The sequence below is a fragment of the Podarcis bocagei genome (genome assembly GCF_964188305.1).
Source record: "Podarcis bocagei genome assembly, chromosome: 1".
NCBI classification, from domain to species: Eukaryota; Metazoa; Chordata; class Lepidosauria; order Squamata; family Lacertidae; genus Podarcis; species Podarcis bocagei.
The window spans coordinates 39,188,670-39,215,146 of NC_138125.1; the positions used below are offsets into that span (position 1 = coordinate 39,188,670).

The 26,477-nt window shown below is 41.2% G+C and overlaps 1 protein-coding gene and 1 long non-coding RNA gene across 7 annotated transcripts in view; one reads left to right on the forward strand and one right to left on the reverse strand.

The window, feature by feature from the left end:
- Positions 1-4,972: 4,972 nt before the first annotated feature.
- On the reverse strand, positions 4,973-11,461 carry LOC308596239. 2 transcript variants are annotated; one of them, XR_014012418.1, is made up of 3 exons: positions 11,393-11,461; positions 8,726-8,837; positions 4,973-6,212 (listed from the first exon to the last, which is right to left on the reverse strand). It is a non-coding gene; the product is annotated as an uncharacterized lncRNA (long non-coding RNA). The 2 variants fall into 2 exon arrangements; XR_014012419.1 differs by lacking the exon at positions 4,973-6,212 and adding an exon at positions 6,229-7,685.
- Positions 11,462-11,695: 234 nt separating this feature from the next.
- Positions 11,696-26,477, forward strand: part of NOVA1 (NOVA alternative splicing regulator 1) — a 141,728-nt gene continuing 126,946 nt past the window's right edge. The window contains exons 1-2 of one of the 5 annotated variants that reach the window (XM_081209197.1): positions 11,696-11,877; positions 13,725-13,868. In XM_081209197.1, the coding sequence (XP_081065323.1) occupies positions 11,742-11,877; positions 13,725-13,868 (280 nt within the window). In that variant the 5' untranslated portion in view covers positions 11,696-11,741. Of the gene's footprint in view, positions 11,878-11,909; positions 12,355-12,394; positions 12,668-13,724; positions 13,869-26,477 lie in introns of those variants that run through there. The other 4 variants (XM_081209195.1, XM_081209199.1, XM_081209196.1 and 1 more) reach the window with 4 other exon arrangements.

A 26,477-nucleotide genomic window follows, 5' to 3' on the forward strand; every position in this document is an offset into this window, starting at 1 on the left:
CCATAGTGACCCCCATCCTGGAAAGGACAATGCACAAACACGGTGCGATAAGCAAGAGATCATTAGTCCTTTTTGTTATTTCACAAAAATGCAGGATATGTTTCTAAGAGGTTCCAACATCAATAAGACTAGTAGGTATTTAAGTAATATAACATTGGCAGCCCTATAGTTCAACAGGTAAGTAAGCGTCCTTGGTGCCAATGGGACTGATGCTGCTTGGCTTCTCTGCAGGTTCCAATTCAACTTCTTCCTGGTGGGGATCACCATTTCTTGGATTTCTAGAACCTATGAGGGCCCCCACTCAGGGACAAGAATTTGAGCCATCTAGAGCAATCCCAGGTGGTGATATGGGTTGGGGGTTGAGGTTGCTCCCAGCCTAGCCTCATTGCTTCTATCTCCTTCTGGTAGATGAAGGGAACGCAGTGGATGTAGCCTACCTTGATTTCAGCAAGGCATTTGACAAGGTGCCCCATGATATTCTTGTAAAGAAGCTAGTAAAATGCGGTCTTGACTATGCTACCACTCAGTGGATTTGTAACTGGCTGACTGACCGAACCCAAAGGGTGCTCATCAATGGTTCCTCTTCATCGTGGAGAAGAGTAACTAGTGGGGTGCCACAGGGTTCTGTCTTGGGCCCGGTCTTATTCAACATCTTTATCAACGACTTGGATGATGGACTCAAGGGCATCCTGATCAAATTTGCAGATGACACCAAACTGGGAGGGGTGGCTAACACCCCAGAGGACAGCATCACACTTCAAAACGACCTTGACAGATTAGAGAACTGGGCAAAAACAAACAAGATGAATTTTAACAGGGAGAAATGTAAAGTATTGCACTTGGGCAAAAAAAATGAGAGGCACAAATACAAGATGGGTGACACCTGGCTTGAGAGCAGTACATGTGAAAAGGATCTAGGAGTCTTGGTTGACCACAAACTTGACATGAGCCAACAGTGTGACACAGCAGCTAAAAAAGCCAATGCAATTCTGGGCTGCATCAATAGGAGTATAGCATCTAGATCAAGGGAAGTAATAGTGCCACTGTATTCTGCTCTGGTCAGACCTCACCTGGAGTACTGTGTCCAGTTCTGGGCACCACAATTCAAGAAGGACACTGACAAACTGGAACGTGTCCAGAGGAGGGCAACCAAAATGGTCAGAGGCCTGGAAACGATGCCTTATGAGGAACGGCTAAGGGAGCTGGGCATGTTTAGCCTGGAGAAGAGGAGGTTAAGGGGTGATATGATAGCCATGTTCAAATATATAAAAGGATGTCACATAGAGGAGGGAGAAAGGTTGCTTTCTGCCGTTCCAGAGAAGCGGACACGGAGCAATGGATCCAAACTACAAGAAAGAAGATTCCACCTAAACATTAGGAAGAACTTCCTCACAGTAAGAGCTGTCCGACAGTGGAATTTGCTGCCAAGGAGTGTGGTGGAGTCTCCTACTTTGGAGGTCTTTAAGCAGAGGCTTGACAACCATATGTCAGGAGTGCTCTGATGGTGTTTCCTGCTTGGCAGGGGGTTGGACTCGATGGCCCTTGTGGTCTCTTCCAACTCTATGATTCTATGATTCTCCAGGAGCTCAGGGTGGATTACTTCTTCACCCAGTTGATAAGCTCTCCTGGGAACTAAGCCCCTCACCTCAAAGTATATTCAGCCACATCAGAGGGAGGTCAGGTTCTGGTCAAGGATTTAGTGGAGCGGAGAGATGACTGGCCGGTCCTTTAATTAGCGCAACCAGCCTCCTTTCCCTTGCCCAATGGTCTCTAGGAGACTACTTGGCCACTGCATGTCCTTTTCTCTATCAGTCTGACCTCCCCGGCATCTCGTTTTCCCCTCCATTTCATTCCCATCTCACCCAAGTTTATCACAGCCCTGCTCACATACCTTTCACTTGTAGGTGCCACTTCTCGATAGTGTCCTGGCTCAGTGGCAAATGATGCCTACAGCCCCAGACCAATCAGCTGGGAAGGCCGTGGGAGTGGTGATGATGGCACTTGTGGTAGCCTAGGTAGCCCTCCACAAATACCAATAACAATAAGGGTGTTATAAAGGTGTCCCATACAAGAGTCATCTGTGTTCCTATGGAGATGAAGTAGTCAAAACTTTGGGTCATCTCTTCTTGGAATGTAATTTTCAGAGAGGAGTGTAATAGATTACTTGGTCCCCTTATGAGGAAACATCCTAGAACGACACTGGAATTATACCTGGAATATTTTTTGGCTGATACAAATACATTAATAACAGACTTAGTGGCCAAGTTCCTCTTCTCTACTCAAAAGTATCATACTCTCATTTTAATTGCAATTTGTATATTACATTTTTATCTTTTGTATCATAAAATATTATAAATATGTGTGTATTTATTCTTTGCATTATATTGTATCCAAAATAATAATATGTTTTAATGCTAATGTTTTCATTCCTTGTATGCTCTGTTATTTTTGGGAGGGGGTCTATGACTGTACAATAAGATATTCTGATTAGCAAATCTTTGCATGGAGCTATAGAAATTGTACTAAATTTCTACAATATAAATTTTGCAATAACATCACGGTTGCTTGTCTAGTCAACAGTAAGTCTTACTGGGTAATATCCAACATTAATCACACTCAGAATAGACTGATTGATTTCAATATGTTTACTCAGAGTATGACTGAGTTGGATATCACCCATTAAGGTAAGTGACACTCACTCTAGCTAAGAGAATACCAGATTGCAGTCTAAATATTTATCAGTCCTGCTTTAATAGGTCTACAAACAGAGAAGACAGAAAAAACAGATGCAAGCAGGGTATCGTTGGCCTCAGAACTTTCTCGTAATAACCATTATCTGATCCCTGAGCCTTAAAATTTTGGATACAGAAGCTGTCATTAGGCAATAAATGTCCTTGTAGTTAATTTGTGTTGTGGATTGATGTTATTTGAGTCTTCTGCACTACAAAGAGACCTTTTGCTGGCCTACTTCATTCCTAAAAACAATGACTAGCTGTTTGTAGGAGGTGAGATTAGTTTGCTTTAGATTAATCCTATTTCACTTTTTGCTGACCAAGCTTTATGTTAGATAGACCTTCAAACTGCCATGATTTGCATAAGTGAAAATCAAACAGCAAACAGAGGTTTTAAGTGCCTTTAACCAAGAACAGGAACAAAAGTTTATCTGCAAATTTCATACCATATAATATGATGAACCTTTGCTTTGCTAACTTTACAGAACTCCACAGAACTGGAAGAAAAAATTCTATTCTCAAAAGACTGCAGTCCTGAAATTGTTTCCTCTGTATTGCTATTTGCTCTGATCACCTGCTCATGTGAGCTCCTATTCAGTTCCACAGAGGGACCCAATGTTCACACACAAAGGAAAAACTATGGGGTTCCCCTTCCAACTAAAGTAATGGGGAGCCATTTGGGGTAGGGAGTCCTAGATTTCCATGCTTGGAATAAGTTACTTTTAATATTGATGACCGACTTGAGACTGGAACAGGAGTAGGTTGAAGTTCAGATAGAGATTATTATGTAATAAAATAAGGGCTTCCATCCCCAAAACAAACATCTGGAAAGGGATGTGTGAAGGTCTGGAGTATGGGTAGCTAAGCTTTCGTCTTCCATTTCTTGCGGAGCTACAGCTCCCATCACAACTGACCATTGGCCACGTTGGCTGGGCCTTATAGGAGATGGACTGACTCCAGCCAGTGCTGGTGCCAGGCTATTTTGCGTCACAGGCAAGGCTAACTACTTTCACATGCAATGCCCCCACAAAAACCGGCCAACTTCAATTTTCAAAAACTTGTAGAAAAAACTTGAAACTGCTAAATTTATTTTAAATTGCAAGAATAAGTAATCTGTATAAAACTGTGCCCCTTGGGGGTCAGTACTGCACCCCTCTGAGGTTTGCACCCTAAGTGGCTCCCTAATTGGCACTGGCCCTGACTCCAACATCTGGAGGGCCACAGGTTTCCCCTCCCTGTTCTAGAGTGGGATGGGGCCATTGGTATGATCTCACTGCACCTTTGCACACAAAAAGTCCTTTCGTGCAATTAATTCATGAAGGGGCTATAGACTGCTTGATTTCTTTAGACCCTGCCCCAGGCCTTCTCTTGTTTCAACTGCCATCAATATTCTGTAAGCTTGCAGGTTCCTGTTGGCAGTTTTAGAAACAAAAACAAAAACCATTGTCATTTAAGTCACAAACTCATGTACTTCTGCATGCCTCGGGCATCACGAGTATGTTGAAGCTACTAAATTATTTTTGGATGGCCCCATTTCACTTTCAAACTGATAGGCACTCAACAACATGAGTTTGCAGTTAGAGGGAATGATATAAGTCTTAATGGAAGTGGTCACAATATGGAGCAATATGTCTGGGGTGAGAGGACTTGTGCCTCCGCTGTTTTGCAATAATGGTATTCAGTTTAAAAAGAAGAGTAAAGGATTTTGCATATGGCCTACAGAGAGAGAACAAAATGGTTTTTTGTTTTGGCAGTGGCTACATGACCCTTGGGGTACTTTCCAACTCTACAATGATTCTATGATTCTATCTGCTAAGGGCAGATGTCAGCAACAGAATGTTCACAACAGTCCACATCTGTGAGTTAGGTGAATAATTAGTTTGACATAAGCTGTCACACACGGGGTGTGAGGGGGGAAGGATATGAGAAACAGCGGGTGGCAGAGGCACGAAAATGGAGGGCTACCCAAAAAGAAATGGAGTTGAGGCAAAATCTCACATAGGATCCATGTACAAGCAAGTGGACAGACAAGTGAAACTGGAGCACTCTTGGCAAGGGAGTTAAGAAATCATAGGCTTGTTTCTCTGAACAAGCACTGAAAAAGGAAGCAGAAACCAGCGTAGCTTCTTCTGTTTCTACTTTTTCTTCTTAGACAGTGCATGCATTTTCCCATTAGGGAGATCTCCACTTTGTAAGGGAAGCCTCCCTGAGCACAAAACGTGGCGAATAAAATGTAAAGTTGCAATAATATTACATGTCCAGAACGTTTGTGATAAACATATTGCTAAAGATTTTTTTTTAAAATGATAGCATCAAACTTATTTAAACAGAAGGAAAACAGTTGGAGCCACAGCGGAAACACGAGCTTACAAGGGGGGAGGGTACTGAAAAGGGATACTGGAAAAAGATAGGGAAAGGCTGGGAATAAACATTATTTGCACAACAGAAGATATTGGAGAGATACCCATACCTAAAATATCTTTTTTTTTCTGCTGAAGAGCTTTGTAAAAAAAAAAAAGAACATTTAGAACTAAAGCCACTTGAATGTTTCCTGCTCAGATGCCACCAATTCTCTCTTGCTGTCCTTCTTTCCAGAATGCCCTCGCTGAGTGATGATGTGGTGCCACAGGTAAAAGCTTTCCTCAAGTCCCACCTCTTCCTTGAATATTGTTAATGCAACCCCTTAATCTTCATCAACTAGTGACACTATGCTTAATTGCTTTCCCAAATGTGCACCCATTATCCTTTAATCTGTCTTTCTCCCCTCAACCCCCTCTGCTGCCCCCACCCCATACAACACTTATACTGTACGTTCCTCAAGATCAGGCACCCCCAAACTCGGCTCTCCGGATATTTGGGGACTACAGTTCCCATCAGCCCTGACTACTGGTCCTGTTAGCTAGGGATGATGGGAGTTGTAGTCCCAAAACATCTGGAAGGCCAAGTTTCGGGATGCCTGCTCAAGATGGAAGTTGTCTTTTTACTAATGTTGTATGAGGGTAAGTTGATAGCCCTTAATAAATGACAATAATAAGAACAACAATTAACAGCTTGGAACCAGGTTATCTTCTCCCAAACCTTAAGATCCTTTTCAGAGGCTTAAGGTGCTTCACTGAAAAGAAGTGAGGAAGGCAAACACCAGGAAATTGTAATAGGAATAGTGTTACTTATTCTCACAGTAACTGGAGTCAGTCAGAACAGTGAAATAGTTAAATTTGGATACGGAACAAATGATTCAGGGACGTTAAAGTTCCAAACAGTCCCAAAATAATATTTCTAAACTGAGTAACTGTCTAACTGAATAGCAGGGTTCTATTTAATTATTGGATTAAAATTATGAACATGACAACCGATGGACTCCCTAAAATTTGTCTCAGGGAACATTTATAGATTACTTGCTCTGAGGTGCCTACTTGGATTTAGGAAATCACTCAGATTCATTTGCATGAACTCTCACTAGCATGCTTTGCTGGACTTGAACTGTTGGCAGAAATAAACAGAGTTTAAAAGGAGAACAACAGACATGTTTATCTAGCAAGATCTATCTCTACTGGTGGAAGTAAAAATAGCACCATGGTACAGGCTGTTTATGTTTAAGCGTGCACTGGAGAATTACTTGATATAACTTCCAAAGTTGTTTGTAAGAAGAGCTTTCACTTTATGAAGACTGCAGCAATTTCTTTCTACAGCACTGGATGAGTGTTAACTTCTTATCTGATACAAACTAAGGTTCTGTACTGCTGAGAATATAGCTGTGTGGGGGTGGGAACCTATTTGTTCAAATGGCCCATCAATTAAAACATTGGGCTAAGCTTTCTTTAGACTGTTTCGAATTATTATGTAAACGGGACAAACCAGCAGAAATTGGATTAAATTCCAGCAAGTTATCTGCATTGTAGCTATGCATGTGCTGACTGCCATTAAATATAAAAGGAATTAATTAATAAGAATGTTTGTAAGATGGACTACAGTGGTACCTCTGGTTACAAACTTAATTCGTTCTGGAGGTGCATTCTTAAGCTGAAACCATTCTTATCCTGAGGCATGCTTTTGCTAATGGGGTTTCCCGCTGCGCGTGTGCCTCTGGCATGCGATTTCCGTTCGCATCCTGGGGCAAAGTTTGCAACCAGGAGCAGCTACTTCTGGGTTAGCGGAGCTTGTAACCTGAAGCGTTCGTAACCAGAGGTACCACTGTATTGATTTCTACGTGATTTTATTCTGTTTTCACCAGTATGATAGACAATCGATTCATAGCTTTTTCCAGTTCTATTTGAATTTGCATAGCTTCATCTGTAATTTTGTATGGCTTATGGCTAAAAAATTAATTTATTCTGATTTTGATATATACTGTTGGGCTCTAAAATGGTTTTAACTTACTAGAAAAGAGACCATGGAATAACGGTGAGAAGCTCAGTGAAAATGGCAGGTTGGTGTGCTCCAACAGTAAATATGCAAATTCTGTGGCAGGAATTTCTAGGAAAGAAACTATGTATAATTCATCAAATATTATAATGACATTATATAAATCTATGCTACACCTACATCTGGTGCAAACATTTTCTCTGTCTCAAAAAAGAAAAGAAAAAGATATGTCGATCGGGAGAAGACAGTAAAAATGATGAGTGAAGAAGCATTTTTCCTGCAAAGCAAGGCATTTTTGCTTGAAAAAGGAACAAATAAGCAAGAAAATAACAGAAAGTTATTCAGTTGTGAATGTTGTGGAGGTAGTGAACAGAATAAGGTAATTATTCTCTCTCAAAGCACTAGAACTCAGAGAACTCAGAGTTATCCAATGAAATTAACTAGCTGTTTATTCAGGGCAAACAAAGAGTGCTAGTGCAACTCCATGTAATACATAATTGATTGAAGGAATTCATTGGTACCAAACATTGTGATGGCTACAAGTTTAGGTGGCTTCTAAAAGGTGGCTTCTAAATATATGGAGGATATTAACTGTGAGAAGGAAAAAATGGTTAACAGCATATGTACTTGGGACTGCTTAACTTGGATTAGTTATACTTGGTAGCCAACGCATGGCATGAGCGCGCTCTCCAACTCAGTAAAATAGACAAAACCACTTGAAGACATGGAAATGCTATATGTACTGTGGAATGCACTAGTGTGCCGTTGCTTTATATTTAGATACAGCTTGCAGTGGCACAATTGCCAATTTGGTGGGGCACCAGTGAGTGAGACCTTAAAAACACTGATATCCTCACATTACTGATAGTTCTAGAAAGGTAGATTAATTCTCTCTTTTTAAGTGCATGCTTATAAGTAAAGAGATTTTAATTTACAGTGCTGATTATCGACATGTAACTGAAAGCTATTTTGGTTTAATTGCTGGAGAGTACACAATACAGTAGTACCTCGGGTTAAGAACTTAATTCATTCTGGAGGTCCGTTCTAACCTGAAACTGTTAACCTCAGGTACCACTTTATCTAATGGGGCTTCCTGCTGCTGCCGTTGTGCAATTTCTGTTCTCATCCTGAAGCAAAGTTCTTAACCTGAGGTACTATTTCTGGGTTAGCAGAGTTTGTAACCTGAAGTGTCTGTAACCTGAAGCCTCTGTAATCCGAGGTACCACTGTATCTGTAATCCTTAAGAAGCAACATAGTCAAAGGCGACTGAGGAATCTGAAGCTACTCCGTGTAATTCATGTTTTGCATGCCCCACAACCAAAGAAAACTAGGTTAGTGCTTCCAGTCATTATTAGAGTGTTTTCCCTTTTTTATGAGGCTGCTTTTAAGCTCTCCTTCCTCTTGATTAATATTTTAATGTTAATGTGGCAAATTAGCAGTAAAGCAACCAGCTGTAGCTGTTTCTGGAGCAGGAGAAGCATGTGTTTATTTACAAAACTGGCAGCAACCAGCAGCTACTGAGGCCCCAGCACCTCAGGAAAACTAACATGCGCTAACCATGTGCTCTTGGGTAGGTGGGCCCCCTTGCTATATGACATGCAGATGACACAGGGAAGGGGCCGCTCACTCACCTGCAAAAGTGGGCAAGTGGTAGTAGCAAGGAATGGCTACAGCTGTCTCCAATTGCTCACCCACCCTCTCCTTCTGAGAGACGTGGATGCGAGGATTTAGTTTGCTCTACCACTGAAAGGGAGAGCACAGATATAGACACAGTAGGAAACATGGTAGGAAAGTTTCTCCTGCTTCTGCTTGCTTGACTTCTCTTTCTAGGTGGTGCTGTGGCAGAAGAGCTGAGCCTAGAGAGCTCTATATGCTGTGACCTCCTCTTGCTTACTTGCCCTTGATCTCTAGTCTGGGGCCTCAGGTCTGTTCAGAGAAAGAACGCAAGATGCAGCTGCCATCTTACTCTCTTTCTTTGGACAGCACAGGAAAGAAGACTGGGACCAAACTCAAACACCTAGGTGCCCAGAGGAAGTGGATACATGTGCAGGGAGGAAGAGGCAACAACAGCCTGGGGAGCTGGGCAATGGTGACTGAACTGAGCAAGCTGAATCCTTCCTAATGTGTCAGAGAAAGGAAAGAGGTGGTGGCTTCTGCCGTCAAGAGCGGCATAATTTGCTCTTGCTTTCTTGCTCACTCTGGGTGGCCCCATTGGGCCCAATTTGAGCTGCAGAGCGTAGCAGCGCTAACACCTCCTCCCCTTGGGGAAGAGCGGTCGTTTGGTGGTAGCGCATTTGCTTTGTATGCAGAAGGTCCCAGGTTCAATCCCTGGCATCTCCTGGTAGAGCTGGGAAAGGTTTCTGTCCGAACTCGTGGGGAGTGCTGCTGCCGGCTCATGTAGAGGGTACTGGGGTAGATGTAACACTGGTCTCACTCTACATATAAGGCAGCTTCCTATAGGTCCCCCTGCCTGGACACACACACACTCCAGGTGCAGGTGGCAGTTGCTTGTGAAAGCAGGCGAGTGCTTGATCCAAGGAAGTGGCACTGCATGGGTAGAACTGTCTGAAGGGACAATCTACTGCACATGTTCTGTATGCAGAAGGCAAGAATCTCCAGGCTGGGCAGGGACCCCTGAGTCATGCTGCCAGCCAGTGTTGGTAATACTGACCCAATGATCTCGGCATACTGCCAGTTTACTGCCTCTTTTGGGTGGCATTGGGTCCCGCTAGGAGGCTTCCAGAGTGAGGCGGTGAGCAAGAAGCCTCGGCTGATGCTGGGTGTGTGGTGTTGTTGTTTTTTTTTTGGGGGGGGGGGGAGACCACCACTTGCCCCTGTGCTGGCTTACCCTCCCTCCTCTGGGCAACGCCATGGGGAGGACTGGACTCCCCAATTCCCAGCAGCGGGAGAAGCGAGCCAGCGGGAGGTTGACTGAGGCAGCTGCTCCTGGCAAGGGGCAGCCGGCCGCCCTTTCCCCGCTCGCACACCTGCTCTCCCTCGCCACCGCGCTGCCCCAGGAGAGAAAGCGCGTGACCTGCCAACTTTGCCCGCTCGCTTAAGATGCGGTTGCGGTTGACAAGGTCTCCCGGCGCGAACCTGGAGCCAGCCCTGTTCATGGACACGAGTTCTGCTTGTGTGTGTAGCGTGTGGTGCTCCTTTCCCAGCAGCTTTTGCCCCAGGGCCGCTTTTCCGCCTGTGGTAGTGAAGAAAGACACCTATTACTCTCTATGCGTTAAGGGGTGTTAAGGGCAGCGTGGGGCCCCCGTTCCACAAGTCTCTTGTGATTGGTTCAACCCTCCAATCCGAGCTCCGCGCTCCTGAGCTCCTATTGGCTCAAACGCCCATCCTTCCGTCTAAGGCCTGCCTTAATATATATAGATATATATATATATATAATTTAACTGTCATCTCTCTCTTTCGGCCCCCCTCCTTTTCCTCACGCCCCCTCTTGTCCTCCTCCCCCCTCCCTCTGTCTTTTTTAAAAAAACCCTGTTTGGGTTATGGGGGTGTCGTTGAGGGAAGGGGAAAGGAGCGCGAGCCGGCTTCCCACACAACCGAAAGCCACGAGCTCCTGAGTTTTTGTGCGAGCGAGCGCGCGCGCGTGTGTGAGAAGAGTGCCTGTGTGCGCGCGCAGGAGGGAGGGAGCGAGAGAAGCGGCTCAAGCGAGAGCAACTCCTGACTGAAGAGAGAGTCTAGCCCGGCAGCGCGCCACAGACAAGACTCGTAAACGGGGAGAGAATGAGAGCGCGAAAGCAGCAGCAGCAGCAGCAGCACCGCCACAGCCACCAACAGCAGCAGCTCTCCTCAGCTCAGGCAGCCGCTCGACACCAGCTGCAGCAGCAGGCGCACGACTAGAGGCAGGGGAGAGGAGGGGAGGGGAAAAGGAAAGAAAAAGGCGGGGAGTGGAGGCTGAAGGGGCCACAGAGGCAAATTCCCTGAATTATCCCCCTCCTCCTCTTCTCTCTCTCTCCCGCTCCCTGGCTCGCTCAGCCACCTACCCGCTCAGCCACCTCGCTCGCTCCTCCTCGTCAGCCTCGCTCCCTCCCTCCCTCCGCTGCTTCACTCACTCATTCCCGTCCCCCCTCCTTTCTCTCTCTCCCTCCTTCCCCCCTCTCTCTCACTCTCTCTCTCTCCTCCGTCTCACTTTCTCCCCCTCCTCCTCCTCCCCCCTACCTCTCTTCTCTCCCCTTGTTTTCTCTTTCTCCCCCCTCCCACCCCACCCCACCCCACCCCCCTTTCTTCCCCTCTTTTCCCTTTTTAAATTTTCTTTTCCCTTTTTCCCCTTCTCTCTCTTTTACCTCAGCTTCTGCTTGCTGGCACTGCACTGCAGCTGCTCCTTCAGCCACTCGTCCTGCCTGGCTTCCCACCCCCCCCACCCCTTTCCTCCCCTCCCCACCCACCCATTTCACCGGTGCCAGATAAACAAACCCTCCTCTTCTTCCTCCAGCCCCCACCCCCCAAAAAACCCCATCCTTTTGGGGAAAGGGGGTGTTGGACTTGCCAGATTAGCTCGAGCTTTTAAAAGGAGGACAAGAAGAAGCCCGAAAGAAGCGGGACGAGCCCCCCTTTCCTTCCTCCTCCCCCCTCCCTGCTCCCCCCCCACCCCGAAGGGAGAAGCCAGTTATCCTTCTCGCGGCGGCAGCAAACATGATGGCGGCAGCTCCCATCCAGCAGAACGGGACCCACACTGGGGTGCCCATAGACCTGGACCCGCCGGACTCTCGGAAAAGACCACTTGAAGCTCCCCCCGAAGCCGGCAGCACCAAAAGGACCAACACGGGCGGTGGGTATTCGCCCCCCCCTCCACCACCACCTTCTCCTCCTCCTTCCCCTCCTCCTCTTCCTCCTCCCAAATTCCCCACCCACCTTCCCCTTTCCTACCTGCCTCCTCGCCTCACCTCGCCCTCCTTTCCCTTTCCCCAAACATTCCTTATTTCTCTAATGTTATCATTCATCAAAATGGCGCCGCTTTCCGAGCATCTAGCAGCCCCGTTTTATTTTAATTTCGCATATTCGTCCTGACTTGGGGTCGCGGTGGGGTGGAGGGGAGGGCTGTTCAGCCTCGACCCACCGGGCTGTACCAAGCCCAGGGCTGCTTCTTTCGCCTGCTTCTTTCTCTCTCTTTCTCCCCCCCCCCGCCCCCCTAACCAGCGCACGCCTTTGAACAATTGGGAGAAACTAAATGAATAAATGGCGGATGAAAAGAAGCACTTTCACTCCCCCCATCCCCTCTTAAGCCCCCCCTCTCGTGAGTCGCCAGGTAGATTTTTTTTTTCCTCCCACCCACCCAATACAACAAAAATCTTGTCGATTTCCTGGCACCACTTTCTGTTACGGTGGAAAATGTTGCAAAGATTTGTTCTTCCTGGGGTTGGGTCACGGTGATGGGATGTGTGCGCGCGTGTGTGTGTGTCAGAGAGAGGTTTGCGGAGGGAGGGCGGGAGTTGCCTGTCTTGGTGCGGTGACTTGTTAGTTAACATCCTGCTCTTCCTGGATGAGATGAGTTATAACGGGACCAGCATCTCCTCTATTCATTTGCACTGGAGTCTTCATAACAATGCACCGAGGCAGAGGTGAATTTATTCATCCAACATTAACAAACAGCAGAACTAGATAGCTCGTGTATTTAACTGTTTGTATAATGTCTTTGCGGGGTGGGGTGGGGGGCGCACCTGTACTAGCTGGGACATGGACTCTCAAAGAAAAGTAGGATGGCTCTGAACCTGCTCCTTTATAGAAGCAAAGTTCTGTAATGCTGCATTTTTAGGTTAAGCTGTGAAAAGCAGATAGGGGTGTGTATTTGTGTTTTAATAAAGAGGGCTTAAATGTGTGTGTTGTTTTTACATGAGATCCTTTCAGAGCAGTTTCTGTAAGGTCCATAGAATTGATGTCATTCATTGGAGGAGCAAATTGTTCAGTTGTAAAGAAATATTTGATTCATTCCCCAGTTCTGGCTTTTTTCTTTCTTTCGTTTTGCTCTGATTTGGGCATTACATTGGGCATGACATAAGCAGTCACCTTTTAAAGTGTATGCATGACTCCAGGGTTTTTTAAAGGGGGAAATATTATTAATGTCTTTTGATTAAGAGATCATTGCCACTTGAGAAGCATTTAAAATACATCTGGATTACTTAGGCAAATGGTTGCATCCACTTATATTGCCAAGTTTTCTTGTCAATAGCTAAAACTCTTTGAATAAAATCTCAAATTTTGGATTTAGTGGATAAAGCTGTGTGTTGTGGAGAGTACAGTGCTAATGGTGAACAAATGCCCTTTTAATGTTTTCTTTCCAGTTTGCAGCATTTTTAGGGAAAGTTGTAGTTCTTGACAAAATTCTTGTGTAAGGTATTTTCTTTCTTTCTGAAGAGTTATATCATACCTTAGTAACTATTTTACATTCAGAATTACAACTTGAATTGGGTCATTGCTTCTCATAGCACCACCAAATTAAGGACAATTCATTAGATTCTTCATTTTTTCACAGCGGATAAGAAGGATAGTGCAACTGGTTACATATCTGTGCAGAATACCTGTATGTTAATACTATAATAGAAAGGCATATTTTTGTAGGTTTGAGGATGAATGAGATTTTAGGCAGCTAATTAACCTTCAATATCTCAATTTTTTCAGAGGACGGCCAATATTTTCTAAAGGTCCTCATACCTAGTTATGCGGCTGGATCTATAATTGGGAAGGGAGGACAGACAATTGTTCAGCTGCAGAAAGAGACTGGAGCTACCATCAAGCTCTCTAAATCCAAAGACTTTTATCCAGGTAGGTGCAAGCTTTAGAAGATTATTTGTTAAATCCCTAGGGTAATGTATCCACATTCTGTATAATTAAACAACATTAGCGTACCTGTAGAATTAAATAGTATTAGCATACCACTACAATAACTGGCATTCTTGAATAGTAAAATGCACATTCACAAGCAATTCTAAGTAAATATATTGGTATTTGTTATTTTGCAATAAAGAAAAGATAGCTCGCTGTCTAAACCTGATTGTGGAAAAACTAAGAATCATTGCTATCATGCATGTGTGTTCTACACAGTTCATCTTATTGCAAGAAATGTTTTTTTAAAAAACAGGCTGTTTGACAGCTGGCATTACAGGTTTTGCTGAAGTTTTCATACATTATGGCAATTAAGCTCATAAGTAAAAACACAGGTTCTCCTTGTAGAATAGGCCATTTACCTTAAATCCATTACGTACTTTGGTTCTGCTTCATTGCTTTGTTCATACATCTTAACATGAAATAAATTCCAAGTGCTGCTCTTCAGATGTTTCTTTGATTTTGTGTATTTTTCACAATTGTGATATATAACGGAAACCTATTGCGAAAGAATACAAATAATTTTGTTTGGAAATTTAGATTCTAAGAATATTGTATACATAAGTACTATAAAATTGAATTATAAAATATACATACTGAAGGCTGTATAATTCATATATGGTGTTTTATTATCATTTTTGAATGCATAATGTTGATAAAGATTGGAGGTATTTAATGTAAATTAAAAGCAACATTTCTTTATATAGACCAGTAATGAAGCATTATTGATAAAAGAAACATTGTCAATAAAGGAAGTGTTCTGATAGTCATTTGATTTTTCTTAACTCTAGCACTGGTGGCTTTCCATTGAGATGGCCTGTTTTCTTTTTTCTTGTAATGAAAAGAAAAATTCTTTATATTTGGTACTGGCTCACAGATATGATTGAATCTTGTAAACTAGTTAGAAAGACTGTCATGAGTAAAACAAGAGTGTTTCATTTTCTACTGTCTTAAATTCCGAAGTGGATCATTGTTGTTTGATACAAAGGTTGTTATTCTCTTGTGATAGTTGTGGTACAGAGGCAGAGAGTGTATGTGTTCAAAGACTTATATGAAAAATTCCATTCAAGATGCAGTATATAACAATGCGTAATTTTTTATGAATGGTGTCTTTTTCATGAAATAGTATTTAAAATGTTGATGAAAAAGCTTGTATATTTTTAAAAAGGGAAAGCCGGTATATAGATGACATAATTGATAAATTGTGACAGTTTTGGATTATGGCTATAATGGCAAATTGAGTTTGGAGACAATAGATGAATAAATTACAGATGTGTTTGTGATATTCATAAGAGTAGCCAATGTGAGATGACAGTGCAGAACAATTTGTGTTTGATCATCAATGCAAATTCTAAATCATAACCTTTGATTTAGCTATATAGTATTAAGCAAGATTGGAATCTTTTGTTTGCTACATTAACAGGAGTCCTTTCCATTCTAATTAAAATCAATATTAAGTGTTGAATTGGGCAGATGCAAAGATTTTAATAGAAATTTCCTTGAAGGTTAAAAAAAAAGACAAGGCATGATGAGGGGTTTACAGCCTTGTGTTAAGTGTTCCTGTGACGTAAACAGGTTCCCTCTGAAGAAATGCCAGCATGAGAGAGAGCTTGTACAGTTTGACTGTAACAGGTGTAAACTAATCCCTTGTTGTTGTTATTTACTAATCACTAATTTTGGTCCTGTGAGACCTCGTTTATATTTGAAACCACAGTGTTGATCAATTTTACTGAATAAATAAATATGGGCATCCAAAAACTACATAAACATGCTAATACATGTCACTCTTTAATGGTGCTAGTTAATGTTTCTGTTTAGAACTGAACATGAGCCTGACGCATAGTTTGAGCTCATGGATTCTCCAACCTACTGTAATTTGGGTTTCTTCCATTTATAAATCCTGAAGTCTTAATCTGAACTATGCTATCTTCTGATCATCCTTAAATTAGACTAGACACTGATCTTTTGTAGGTGTGAATTTTCGATTAGCATTGTAAATATTGTATCCAACTAGAGTTTTGATCAATGTAATACTTATAGGTATTAATTGTTCCATAGATGCCTGGCAGTTATACAGTTCAATGGCAACAGCTAGATTATAAAACTTTTTGTGCGTATCAATGATAGTTGCGTTTGTGAACTATATTCCATGTGAGTTTGTATTTAGCACAGAGTAACTTTAGTTAATCTGATATGACCAGAAGTAACAAAATTAATTGCAGCTAGTTACATAAATCATACTATTGACATACTTTGAAGAAAACCCCTCAGTGCTGCTGCCCTTTGATTAGTTTGGGATATTGGCAAGCATTTTCAAGTTAATCCAGGTTATCAAAACACTTTTCATCCAAAGTGTAAGTAAAATTGGTCAAATGCTCAGAATGAATATCCTTATTTGGGCACAAAACTGTTAAAAAACAGGTAAGCATTGTCTGTCTGTGCTTCTCTACTTACAATCTAATAACTAGAAAATAAGAATGTTTAAGGAAAGATAATACTGCAGAATTCTGATTTGGAATGTCCAGTAATACTGCTTTGGAATTTCCAGTAATACTACTTGATAAAATAGGACAACTGCAGATAATAGTCTGCTGACTTTTTCTTGTTTGCTGTATGGTAGATAGATTTATTGTGTATTCTGTGTTTGAATAGTGCAGTGCACATTTTTTAAAATAAAAAAGCTGCTGTACATACATGTATGACTGGTAATTCTTTCCTTATGAAATCTGGGTGTATGTAACACACACTGAAAATATTTTCTTAGTTAAAATCCCATTGATTTTATGACATTTTAAAGGAACTCAATAGTTTAAGAGGAAATGCACAGTTACTTTGTGAAATGATATTCTATATCACTTGCTTTTAGTATTTGACTGATATTAATAAAATCTGGGGAAGAGTTATGGAGAAGTTCAGTAAAACATGTTGAACAGGAATTTTAGGAGTTATGACCTTGAAAATGTTACCCCCCTTTTTTAAATGACCAAATGTACACCAGTATTTTCCTGAAGTTCATAATTTCAAAATAATAACCCCACAGGCAACCTTTCAAAGGGTGTTCTCACAAAATGCTATGGACTTTGAGAAAGTAATGAGAGCGTAGAGGTAAATAGTTGTTTAAGTTCAGCAGTCATTTCTCCGCTAAAAAAAAAAAAGTTGTAATTTTAAATCTCTCCTTGTTAAATGAAAGCTGTTAAATGATTGAGACAGCAATCCTATACTCACCCTGGAAAACGTCCCATTGAACTCAATGGGATTTATTTCTGACTTCATATATAGGGTTACAGTGTAAGTGTGGTTGAAATTAGGATATGAATGTGAATAGCTGTGTGCAGTGTGGCTGTCCAGATGCTTGGAGATGTATTCCAGCAAGGATGTCATTCATGTAAAAGGCTGACACATCTGTCCCATTACGTTTTAGCTTTCATGGTACATGTCATTCCCACCCTGCCCCACAAAATGTGTCCTTATTTTAGGATGCTTAAATATAGACATGTTGCTACAGGTTGTATTGCTACTACCATTTTTTTACTCAGGAGGATTGTTTCTGAAGAAAGTAGTAATGCTAAGTATGTGATCATTGTGGTAATTGTGGTCACTGAGATAGATCTGCAAAGCTTAGTTCTCTTGGGTTTTTTAACTCTTAAATGCCCAAGCATTGAATACTAGCTATTTGAAGGTATAATTCTCAGTTGTACAGCTGTCATTGATCTTGCAAAGTGCTTTAATGAGAAAAAAACAAGTTAGGTTCTGATTTATTTATTTTTTAGTGTTCAGAATTAAGCTATAAATGGATGAGAATTCTGTATGACGTGGAGGTAGCTTTTTGTGTGTAATGTTATATTTTCTTTAATATGGGGAGTAATGCAGCATTTCCATTAAATATGCTTTCTGGGTGTTGGGGACTTTTAGTACTTTTGTGGTTTTTGTCCCTTGTTGATTTGGTGATTGATCTTATGATTGTTGAATAAAACTTTAAAAAGAGTGGATTTGTTCTGAATTGAAATGCCTTTATTGATGTTTCTCTAACCCCACGCCGTCCCTTAAATAATAAAAAAATGATAGGCATTTAGTGTACAATCTTCAACATTAACAAACTGATCTATCAGTTTATGAATGTTTACTTTTCGCTAAGTGTATGTAGGATTTCAGCCTTAAAAATGGTGCTAGGAGAGGTAAAATAGTCACCTGATCTAGCACCCTACTGCAGGGCAGGATGGTGTACAATCACATCTCCCTCCATCTGATCAATTCAGATGAGTTCCTGGAGGAAACTTCTTTCTAAACTAAAATATGGTGGTCATACATTCCAGCAAATCACTCACTGAGTGAATCTTAATGCAACCAGTGGAAAGGAATTCCGCTAGAAAGAGTTTTGGGATCAGATTGATGAGCATAGCCAGGAGACATCTACAAGTTGCCTATCTGTTTTGCAACTTTCACTTATCAGCATGCACAGTGGATTAGTTTTTTGAAAGGTTTATAGGCCAAATTTATTTGAGGATGACAGAACAATGTTAAAGAAGGAACTTGTTAATTTTTTTAAATTATGGAATTCAGTTTACTTAGATACATTATTAATAGAGAATTATTTTTCTGTGTGCAATGTTTTTATATAGTTAATATTGCAGGGCATGTGGAGTTTTATAGAGGAACCAAGAAAGACGCATCCATTTCAGAAAGAATCCTTATTGCTTCATTTTAAACTGCTGCTTAGCTTTATAGTGATGGCATGAAGGTAAAAAGCTCAATACACTAGTGAAATAATCTGCACAATAAATATCTTTCAGACAGCATTTAAAAAATGAAATGCTATTTGGAATGGCAGTGAGGTTCCTAATACCTGATCATGGAAGTGAATTCGTTTTAGAAAGGAAAAAAGGTAATTTTAGATATCTTAATACAAACATAATTTTGGTGAACTTCCAGTTTAACAGAAGTCTTAAGTTGTCGCTTTACCTTTTTGCTCTTTCACTTATTTTAATAATTGATTTTTAAAAATTCTTTTAAAGTCCTGTCACCTCGTTTTGAAGGATAAAATTACTTTTGCCGAAAATGATTCGGAAAATTAATTTTCCGAACAATATAGGTTTTAAACAAATAACTATTTTGGTTTAAAAACGATCTTGCAAATTAGAAAAGAAAATGCTAATTCTTTAAATCAGATTGCAGATTTTGAAAGTTAAAATTGCTATGAAGTTTGGGGTTGATTGCTGCCTCATTTCCATCTTTGAACTTGGTTCTGGTTAAGTTCAACAACATCTGTAGAGATCCGACTAACAAACATTTCTGGGATTCATCTTTGCAGTTTTCAGCAGGTGCAAGTTGGTGTTGCAGCCCTTCTCAAAAAGAGGTTAGTTTGTTTTTAATGTTTATTGTTAGTCCGGTGGGAAGGAATGACTTGGTAGAGACTTGAAGGTTGTCAGTTGTCCAGTGCTGGAATGCTGCAGGTAATTGGGCTAGACTGGTGGGAATTGTGACAGTGTGCTTCTCACGTTGCACTGCAGCTGCTGTTGATCTTAATTAATCTGACCCTCAGAGGCTGTAGTGTCATAGCATAAAAGGCAGTACATACTGGAAATTGAGAAGCTATTCTCATGATCTTTTTACTGAATGCTTTTTTAAGATTTAAAATGACTATTGGTTTTTATTCAATATTAACTGCATTGTAAAAGCAAGTGGATGAAAGGAGGAAATACAATATTTTAAATAAAATGTGCATTTTTTAGTCTGCCTTAGGTTCTTCAGTATAACCATACTTATACTGAAGACCTATTAAAACCAATAGCATCTACTCTGAAATATGTATCAAAACTTCCAGTATTGAATGAATGCTAAATATCAAATGTAGATTTGTATATTATTTCGGTAACATCATTTGTCTTGTATTATGTTCTGTGTGATGTGTTGCGTTTTGATTAAAAAAATTAGGTAGTCTGGAAAATTTTGCTATACATCTACATGGTGTTTTAGGCTTCCTCATTACTTGAATACAACAGACGTTCGCTTCTGTTTTGGGAAAATGCTTTGAAAGGTTATGTACTGCATGCTGGGTACATGGAGGTGTTATGAATGTTTCAGTACCCATGTCTTTCATAGAAGAGATTAAAACATACCATTTAACTTTCCCATTTGAGAATATTGGGATTTCAAACTTTGTAACTTTGAGTTTTTTGTTCTAAACTAAAACTATTTAAGAGATTTGAAAACATTGAACCTTATTACTTTAAGATTCAGACTTTTGTTTTACGTTTGTTTCAATTAAAATATGAATTGCTTTAAACTGGCTAGACTTTGGGCAAAACTCTTCATACCTTATTTGGTATTGCAAATAATTATTTTCTGAAAATACTGAAATCAAATGCTACTCAATTATTTCATGCAGAATACAAAGTTTGTTTATTTAGTTAACTGCCAGTTTCATATGGCAGCCCATCTGAAGAAGTGTGCATGCACACAAAAGCTTATACCCAGAACAAACTTAGTTGGTCTCTAAGGTCCTACTGGACAATTTTTTTTTATTTCGACTGCGTCAGACCAACACGACTACCTACTTGAATATGGCAGCCCAGTTTGTCAATGTACTTACTGGACACTATCTCTTTGACACCAGTACATCTTTAGCATCCTTTCATCACTACTAGATTTCATCACTATTCAGTACATTTAAAGTCTACTTGTGTAGCTGATTATACAATAGCCCATTTTAATAGTTTAAATTTACAGTAAGTGTGATGTGTTCGTGTGTCTGATTTCTATATTTTATTTGTGGAAAGAATAAAGCTTCTGTTTTCCATAAATATATTTCCTACTGTATTCTGCAGGACCTGTCTTGTCAAAATGGATAGAAGTTCTGCAAAATAACAATGATTATTTTGGAAAACGGGGAATAGGGAAAAAGGGTGGAATCACTCTGGTAAGATGATTAAATATAAAGAAATAAAACACTTTAAGTTGTGAGCATATTAACAACTTGTGTTATTTGATTCATCATTACAACTAGTTTGACACTGATGCGTGGTGCATTTGTAGTTACTAATAAGGTGCTCCCATAAAAACACATATTTAGTTTTAAAACCTTGTCAGAATACTGAACGCTCACCTAAGATATATTATGTGGCTATAAATAAACGTATTATAAATGAATGTATATCCAATATTGTTAGACACAATTCTAGGAAAAGTCAAGCTTTTTGGAGCCTTAAGGCTAAAACTTCATCTTAGCTGCTTCTGAAAACAGCAGCCCTGTCTTTTCAAGCCCACTCATATGTAACTTTTAGCGAAGAAGTCTGTGATGCATTGGTAGCCAGTGGCACGGAAATTGAGAATTTTGCGGTGTTATGACATCACATATCTTGGCGTACTAAAGGTTGAGAGTAGTGGAGTTTGTATGCAAGCAGGTTTAATATTCAGATTTAGATGTACTGATTGATGTGTTGCAGTTATGCTGGTGCCAGAAAAAATTAGGACAGCTGTGTGTGCGCGTTTTAGTGGCAATAAAACAAATCCAGCATTTTGATCACTTTTAATAATTAGTTCAATCCATTTGATTCTCTGCCTGTGGAATGCCCACGTTTGTATTTATTGCTCTTTTCTAGAATGGGGTTTTTTTTAAGCTAAGGAAAAAGGGAATATGGATGTCCTTCTAAAATCATGTCTGTTGTATGAAGAATTTGCCCATACACTATTTCCTAAAATGTTTTTTGTTTCGCCTGCTGGGTTGTGCAACCTTCTGGTTCCGCCCCAAGGAGCATACAATCCTAGGAACAAAGTATAAGAAAGATGGGAGACCAATTATTAGATATCTGGATATTTTGAACAGTTTTCAGAGAGGTAGCTGTGTTTGTTTACTGTAGCAAAAACAAAATCTTGTGATACCTTAAGGTTAACAATTTTTTTATGACACAGGCTTTCATGGACTAAAGCCCACTTCATCAGACTCATGCATTGAAAGTGGACTGCAGTTTACAACAGTTTATGCCATTGTCAGTTTGTTAGTCTTTTGACATTATTATTATTATTATTATTATTATTATTATTATTATTATTATTATTATTATTTATTAACCTATCTTTTCCCTGCTCAGGGTGGCATATAGATTAAAAAAAGAATCACAAAAACAGAAAAAAAACAATTATTAAAATATAATTAAGCATTTTAAACTATTTTGAGACTTTATTCCCCTTTGATATCATCCCCTGCCCCACTGCCAATAAGATTGGGGCATAGTGTTGGGTTAACCTTTATTGTGCCTTTTTTTCAGTCTCCACGCCATGCTGGAAGTGGCAAAGGGGAAAATTTTAATATGCTCTAATGCCCTGGCAATTTTTAAGGAAAAATAAAAAGAAACATTTAGCTCCTGTGTCCTGTCAAGCTAATCCTAAAATGTGACAGTGGTCAGACACAGTAATGGGTTGAATGTGAACAATGTAAGTTAAAGCAACTTTAACTTTGAGTACTTCCACACCAGCCCTTTTCTCTGAAGTAAGGATGGCAATTCCACTTAACATTTTGCAGAGCATCCATATGGTGTTATTTTATTACAGTATTACAGTGCTTTCTGTGTAAGCTCATATTTCTTGAGATATAATGTTTTTGTGACAACATGTTTTTGTAATAGCCTGTCAGGTACAGGTGCACAAAAGTACTATTAAAACATGTTTAGGACTCCAGTGCTGCCAAATTGAAAAGTTCCTCTTTGCAAGTTCATTGCTTGCTCTTTTATCCTGTTGATCCAGAGTGGGGTTGATAAGGATTAATAGTCTGGTTTATCCCTTGAATTGCCTCTCTAAATTAAATTTTCTGCCCATGAGCGTATATGTGTGTTACTTATGGTTGTATTTGTCATTTTTCAGAAGGGCAGTCAGGCCCTTTATGAAACAGGTCCCATTTATGGGCCAAGGTGGAGACTGTTCACTATTTTCCTATCCTGGATCAACATGAAGAAATAAAATAGGATGAAGCTGCAAATGGGGGGGGGGGCAGATTAGGATTATAAAGCACCAGGCCATTGTATGCTTGTTGACGTGATAAAACTATAAGAGAAACATCAGATACAATGTGGCACTCTCCAGATGTTCTTGGACCAGCCATTATGACAACTGGTCAGGAATTATGACTGTTGATATTCCCAATAATCTCTGGAAGGCATCCGCTTAACTTCCCCTAGTCTAACAAAATGTTGCGAGTGATCCAAGCAGACGGTGCTGGAAATAACACAGACAACAACATCCAATTCTAATACTACAATAGTAGATATAGATCAACACAATAGAAGAAACCTTTAATTGCTACATTTTTATCCATTAGAAAAAGCTGGCACCTTACCTTGTGTGAATTGGGAAGCTGACACTATTTCGTTGTGAAGTATTATTCAACATATATTGTGATACAGTGTTTTGCTACAGCATTGTTGCACAATTAAAGGATATCTCTGTCTGCCTTGACATTCCACATGAGCTTATGACTAACGTTGCAACCCAATTTATGGGACCAGCATTTTACTAATTTTGGGTACTGTTTTACTCAGAGCAGACCCATTAAAAGTAATGAACCTAACTTAGTCATGTTTATTTATTTTAATAGGTTTGTTCTAAGTAAAATGTAATTGAATAGCCCCTTCTGTACTTTTTGCAACTTTTGCCATATTACCACTAGCCCCAACTAACCAGAAGAAATGGAAGAAACTGCGAAGACAATCTTGAAACAGATTACCTTCGTACTGTTTTCTAAAGCTAGATATCAGTCCCACTGATAGCTGTTGGATAAGCTAAGCAGAATTCTTAATGTGAAGACAAATCAGAATACACCGTGCAACCCTAGATAAATTCCCCCCCCCCAAAAAATTTGGAAAGTGGCCTTATGAATATTTTTATACTTAGCACAATTCAATCTGAGAACGGCCACAAATAGAACCAGGAGAATTCAACATAAACTTGATAGAAGAAAAGACATGGCAAGACTCCATCTATTGCTCAGTGAAAATAAGAAAACACAGATCATATTTTGTTGAGACAAAAGTGGACTACTTAAACACAAAACAACTTTTTTCTATTCCTGAGAAAGTAGAACTTCCAGACTTGAGTAGTACCCGAAAAACCAAGTTTATTTTCTGAGATTCTGCCAGAGCCATCCTCTAAGACTGATAGCAAAATTGCTATTACAGTTAAAAAATTATTAAAAAGTATTTGAAATTTAAAGATGAGGGACTGATTATTCGAACAACCAAACCTTTCAATACTGCTGATTTATTTGTATGTTAAAATAAAGGAATGGGGAAAAGAGATGTGTAGATAGTATATTAGGTAGAATTGGACAAAATTGTAGTAGAGTGAGGGGCTTTCTGTTACTGTTAAAGACACAGAGGTTCTTCTCTAGTGAGTTCTTCATTCAGCCTTCCATAACACCAAGTATATAGGTATGTGTTTAAAAGGCTTAGTCTTAAGAATAAAGCTGTCTAATCCCTTTTAGACTATAACTCTGCTGTTAAAGCTTTAGAAGAATTCCTAACACATGTACAACGTGAGATTTTCCAAAACTCTTTCCCCATTTGAATTTTTAGAAAGGCTTTTTAAAGAAGTCATACATTTTGTGTTGGGGGGGGGGGACTTTTATTTATTTTTGCTGAAATAATTCCAGTGATTTTTAAGGCCCCCCACTCTCTCCATATCATTATTAATTAGTCTATGTGTGGCCTCTTTCTTCATAGTACAGTGGTACCCCGCAAGACGAACGCCTCGCGAGACGAAAAACTCGCAAAACGAAAGGTTTTTTCGTTTTCGAGTTGCCTCGCAAGACAAATTTCCCTATGGGCTTGCTTCGCAAAACGAAGCTTGCCCCGGGGACAGCGGGTCTTCTCTTTTGAAGCAAGGGGCGGCGGGGAGAAGCGATCTTCTCCCCGCAGCCCCTTGCTTCAAAAGAGGTCCGGGGGCAGCGGGAAGCGCTCCCGCTGCCCCCGGACTTCTTTTGAAGCAAGCGGCTGCGGGGAGATCGCTTCTCCCCACCGCCCCTTGCTTCAAAAGAGGTCCGGGGGCAGCGGGAAGCGCTCCCGCTGCCCCCGGACCTCTTTTGAAGCAAGCGGCTGCGGGGAGATCGCTTCTCCCCACCGCCCCTTGCTTCAAAAGAGGTCCGGGGGCAGCGGGAAGCGCTCCCGCTGCCCCCGGACCTCTTTTGAAGCAAGCGGCTGCGCTTCTCCCCGCAGCCGCTTGCTTCAATAGAGGTCCCGGACCTCTTTTGAAGCAAGCGGCTGCGGGGAGATCGCTTCTCTCCGCAGCCGCTTGCTTCAAAAGAGGTCCGGGGGCAGCGGGAGCGCTTCCCGCTGCCCCCGGACCTCTTTTGAAGCAAGGGGCGGTGGGGAGAAGCGATCTCCCCGTGCTCCGAAGCCGGGCGGGGGGGTGGGAACACCTGCCCCAGCCACCCCGCTTCGGAACGCTGCTCCGAAGCGGGGTGGGGGGGCGGGAACACCTGCCCCAGCCGCCGGGCTTCGTAGCACTGCTGCGAAGCCGGGCGGGGGGGTGGGAACACCTTCTGAAGGCGGGCGGGGGGCGAAAGTCTTTGTCCCCCCTGCCTGCCTTCCCAGGGGCTTTTAAATCGCCCCGGACAGCGGAGAAGTCCTCCGCTGTCCCGGGGCGATTTTAAAATGCCGCTCGCCAGCATTTTAAGATCGCCCGGACAGCGGAGAAGTCCTCCGCTGTCCCAGGGTTTTTTAAAATGCTGGGGGTGAGAAGAAAAGCCCTTGTCCCCCCCCCCCCCAGCCTTCAGAAGAGGTCCGGGGACAGACTGTCCCCGGACCTGGTCTGAAGGCGGTTTCCCTAGGAACGCATTAATTGATTTTCAATGCATTCCTATGGGAAACCGTGCATCGCAAGACGAAAAAACCGCAAGACGAAGAGACTTGCGGAACGAATTAATTTCGTCTTGCGAGGCACCACTGTATATTGCAAAGTGCTTTTGGAATAATCAGTGCTGCTGGTGTTGTGCCTGAATATACTGAGGATATGGGAACACAGAACTTTCACTTGGCATATTGAAATGCTTGAAATGTCTGGAATATGGAGTGAATGAGGGGTAGAAGAGCAAATATCTTTTGGGGTTGGGATTTTACATAGAATCATCTGTTCTACACAATATTTACTGCATTTATTTTTTTTAGTAAAGTGGTACCTCGGTTTACAAACTTAATCCATTCCTGAAATCTGTTCTTAAACTGAATCCATTCTTAAATCGAGATGCACTTTCCCAAATGAGGCCTCCTGCCACCGGTGCCCTTCCACCGCTTGGTTTCCATTTGTAGACCGAGATAAAGTTCGCAAACCAGAATACTACTTCCGGTTTTGCGGAGTTCGTAATCAGAATCATTTGTAAACAGGACTGTTCTTAAACCGAGGTACCACTGTACTTACAAAATCATACAATTGTAAAGTTGGAAGGGATTCCAAGGGTCATCTAGTCCAACCCCTTGCAATACAGGAATCTCAACTAAAGCACCCATGACAGATGGCCATACAAACTCTGCTTATAAACCTACAAGAAAAGAGTCTGTTCCACTG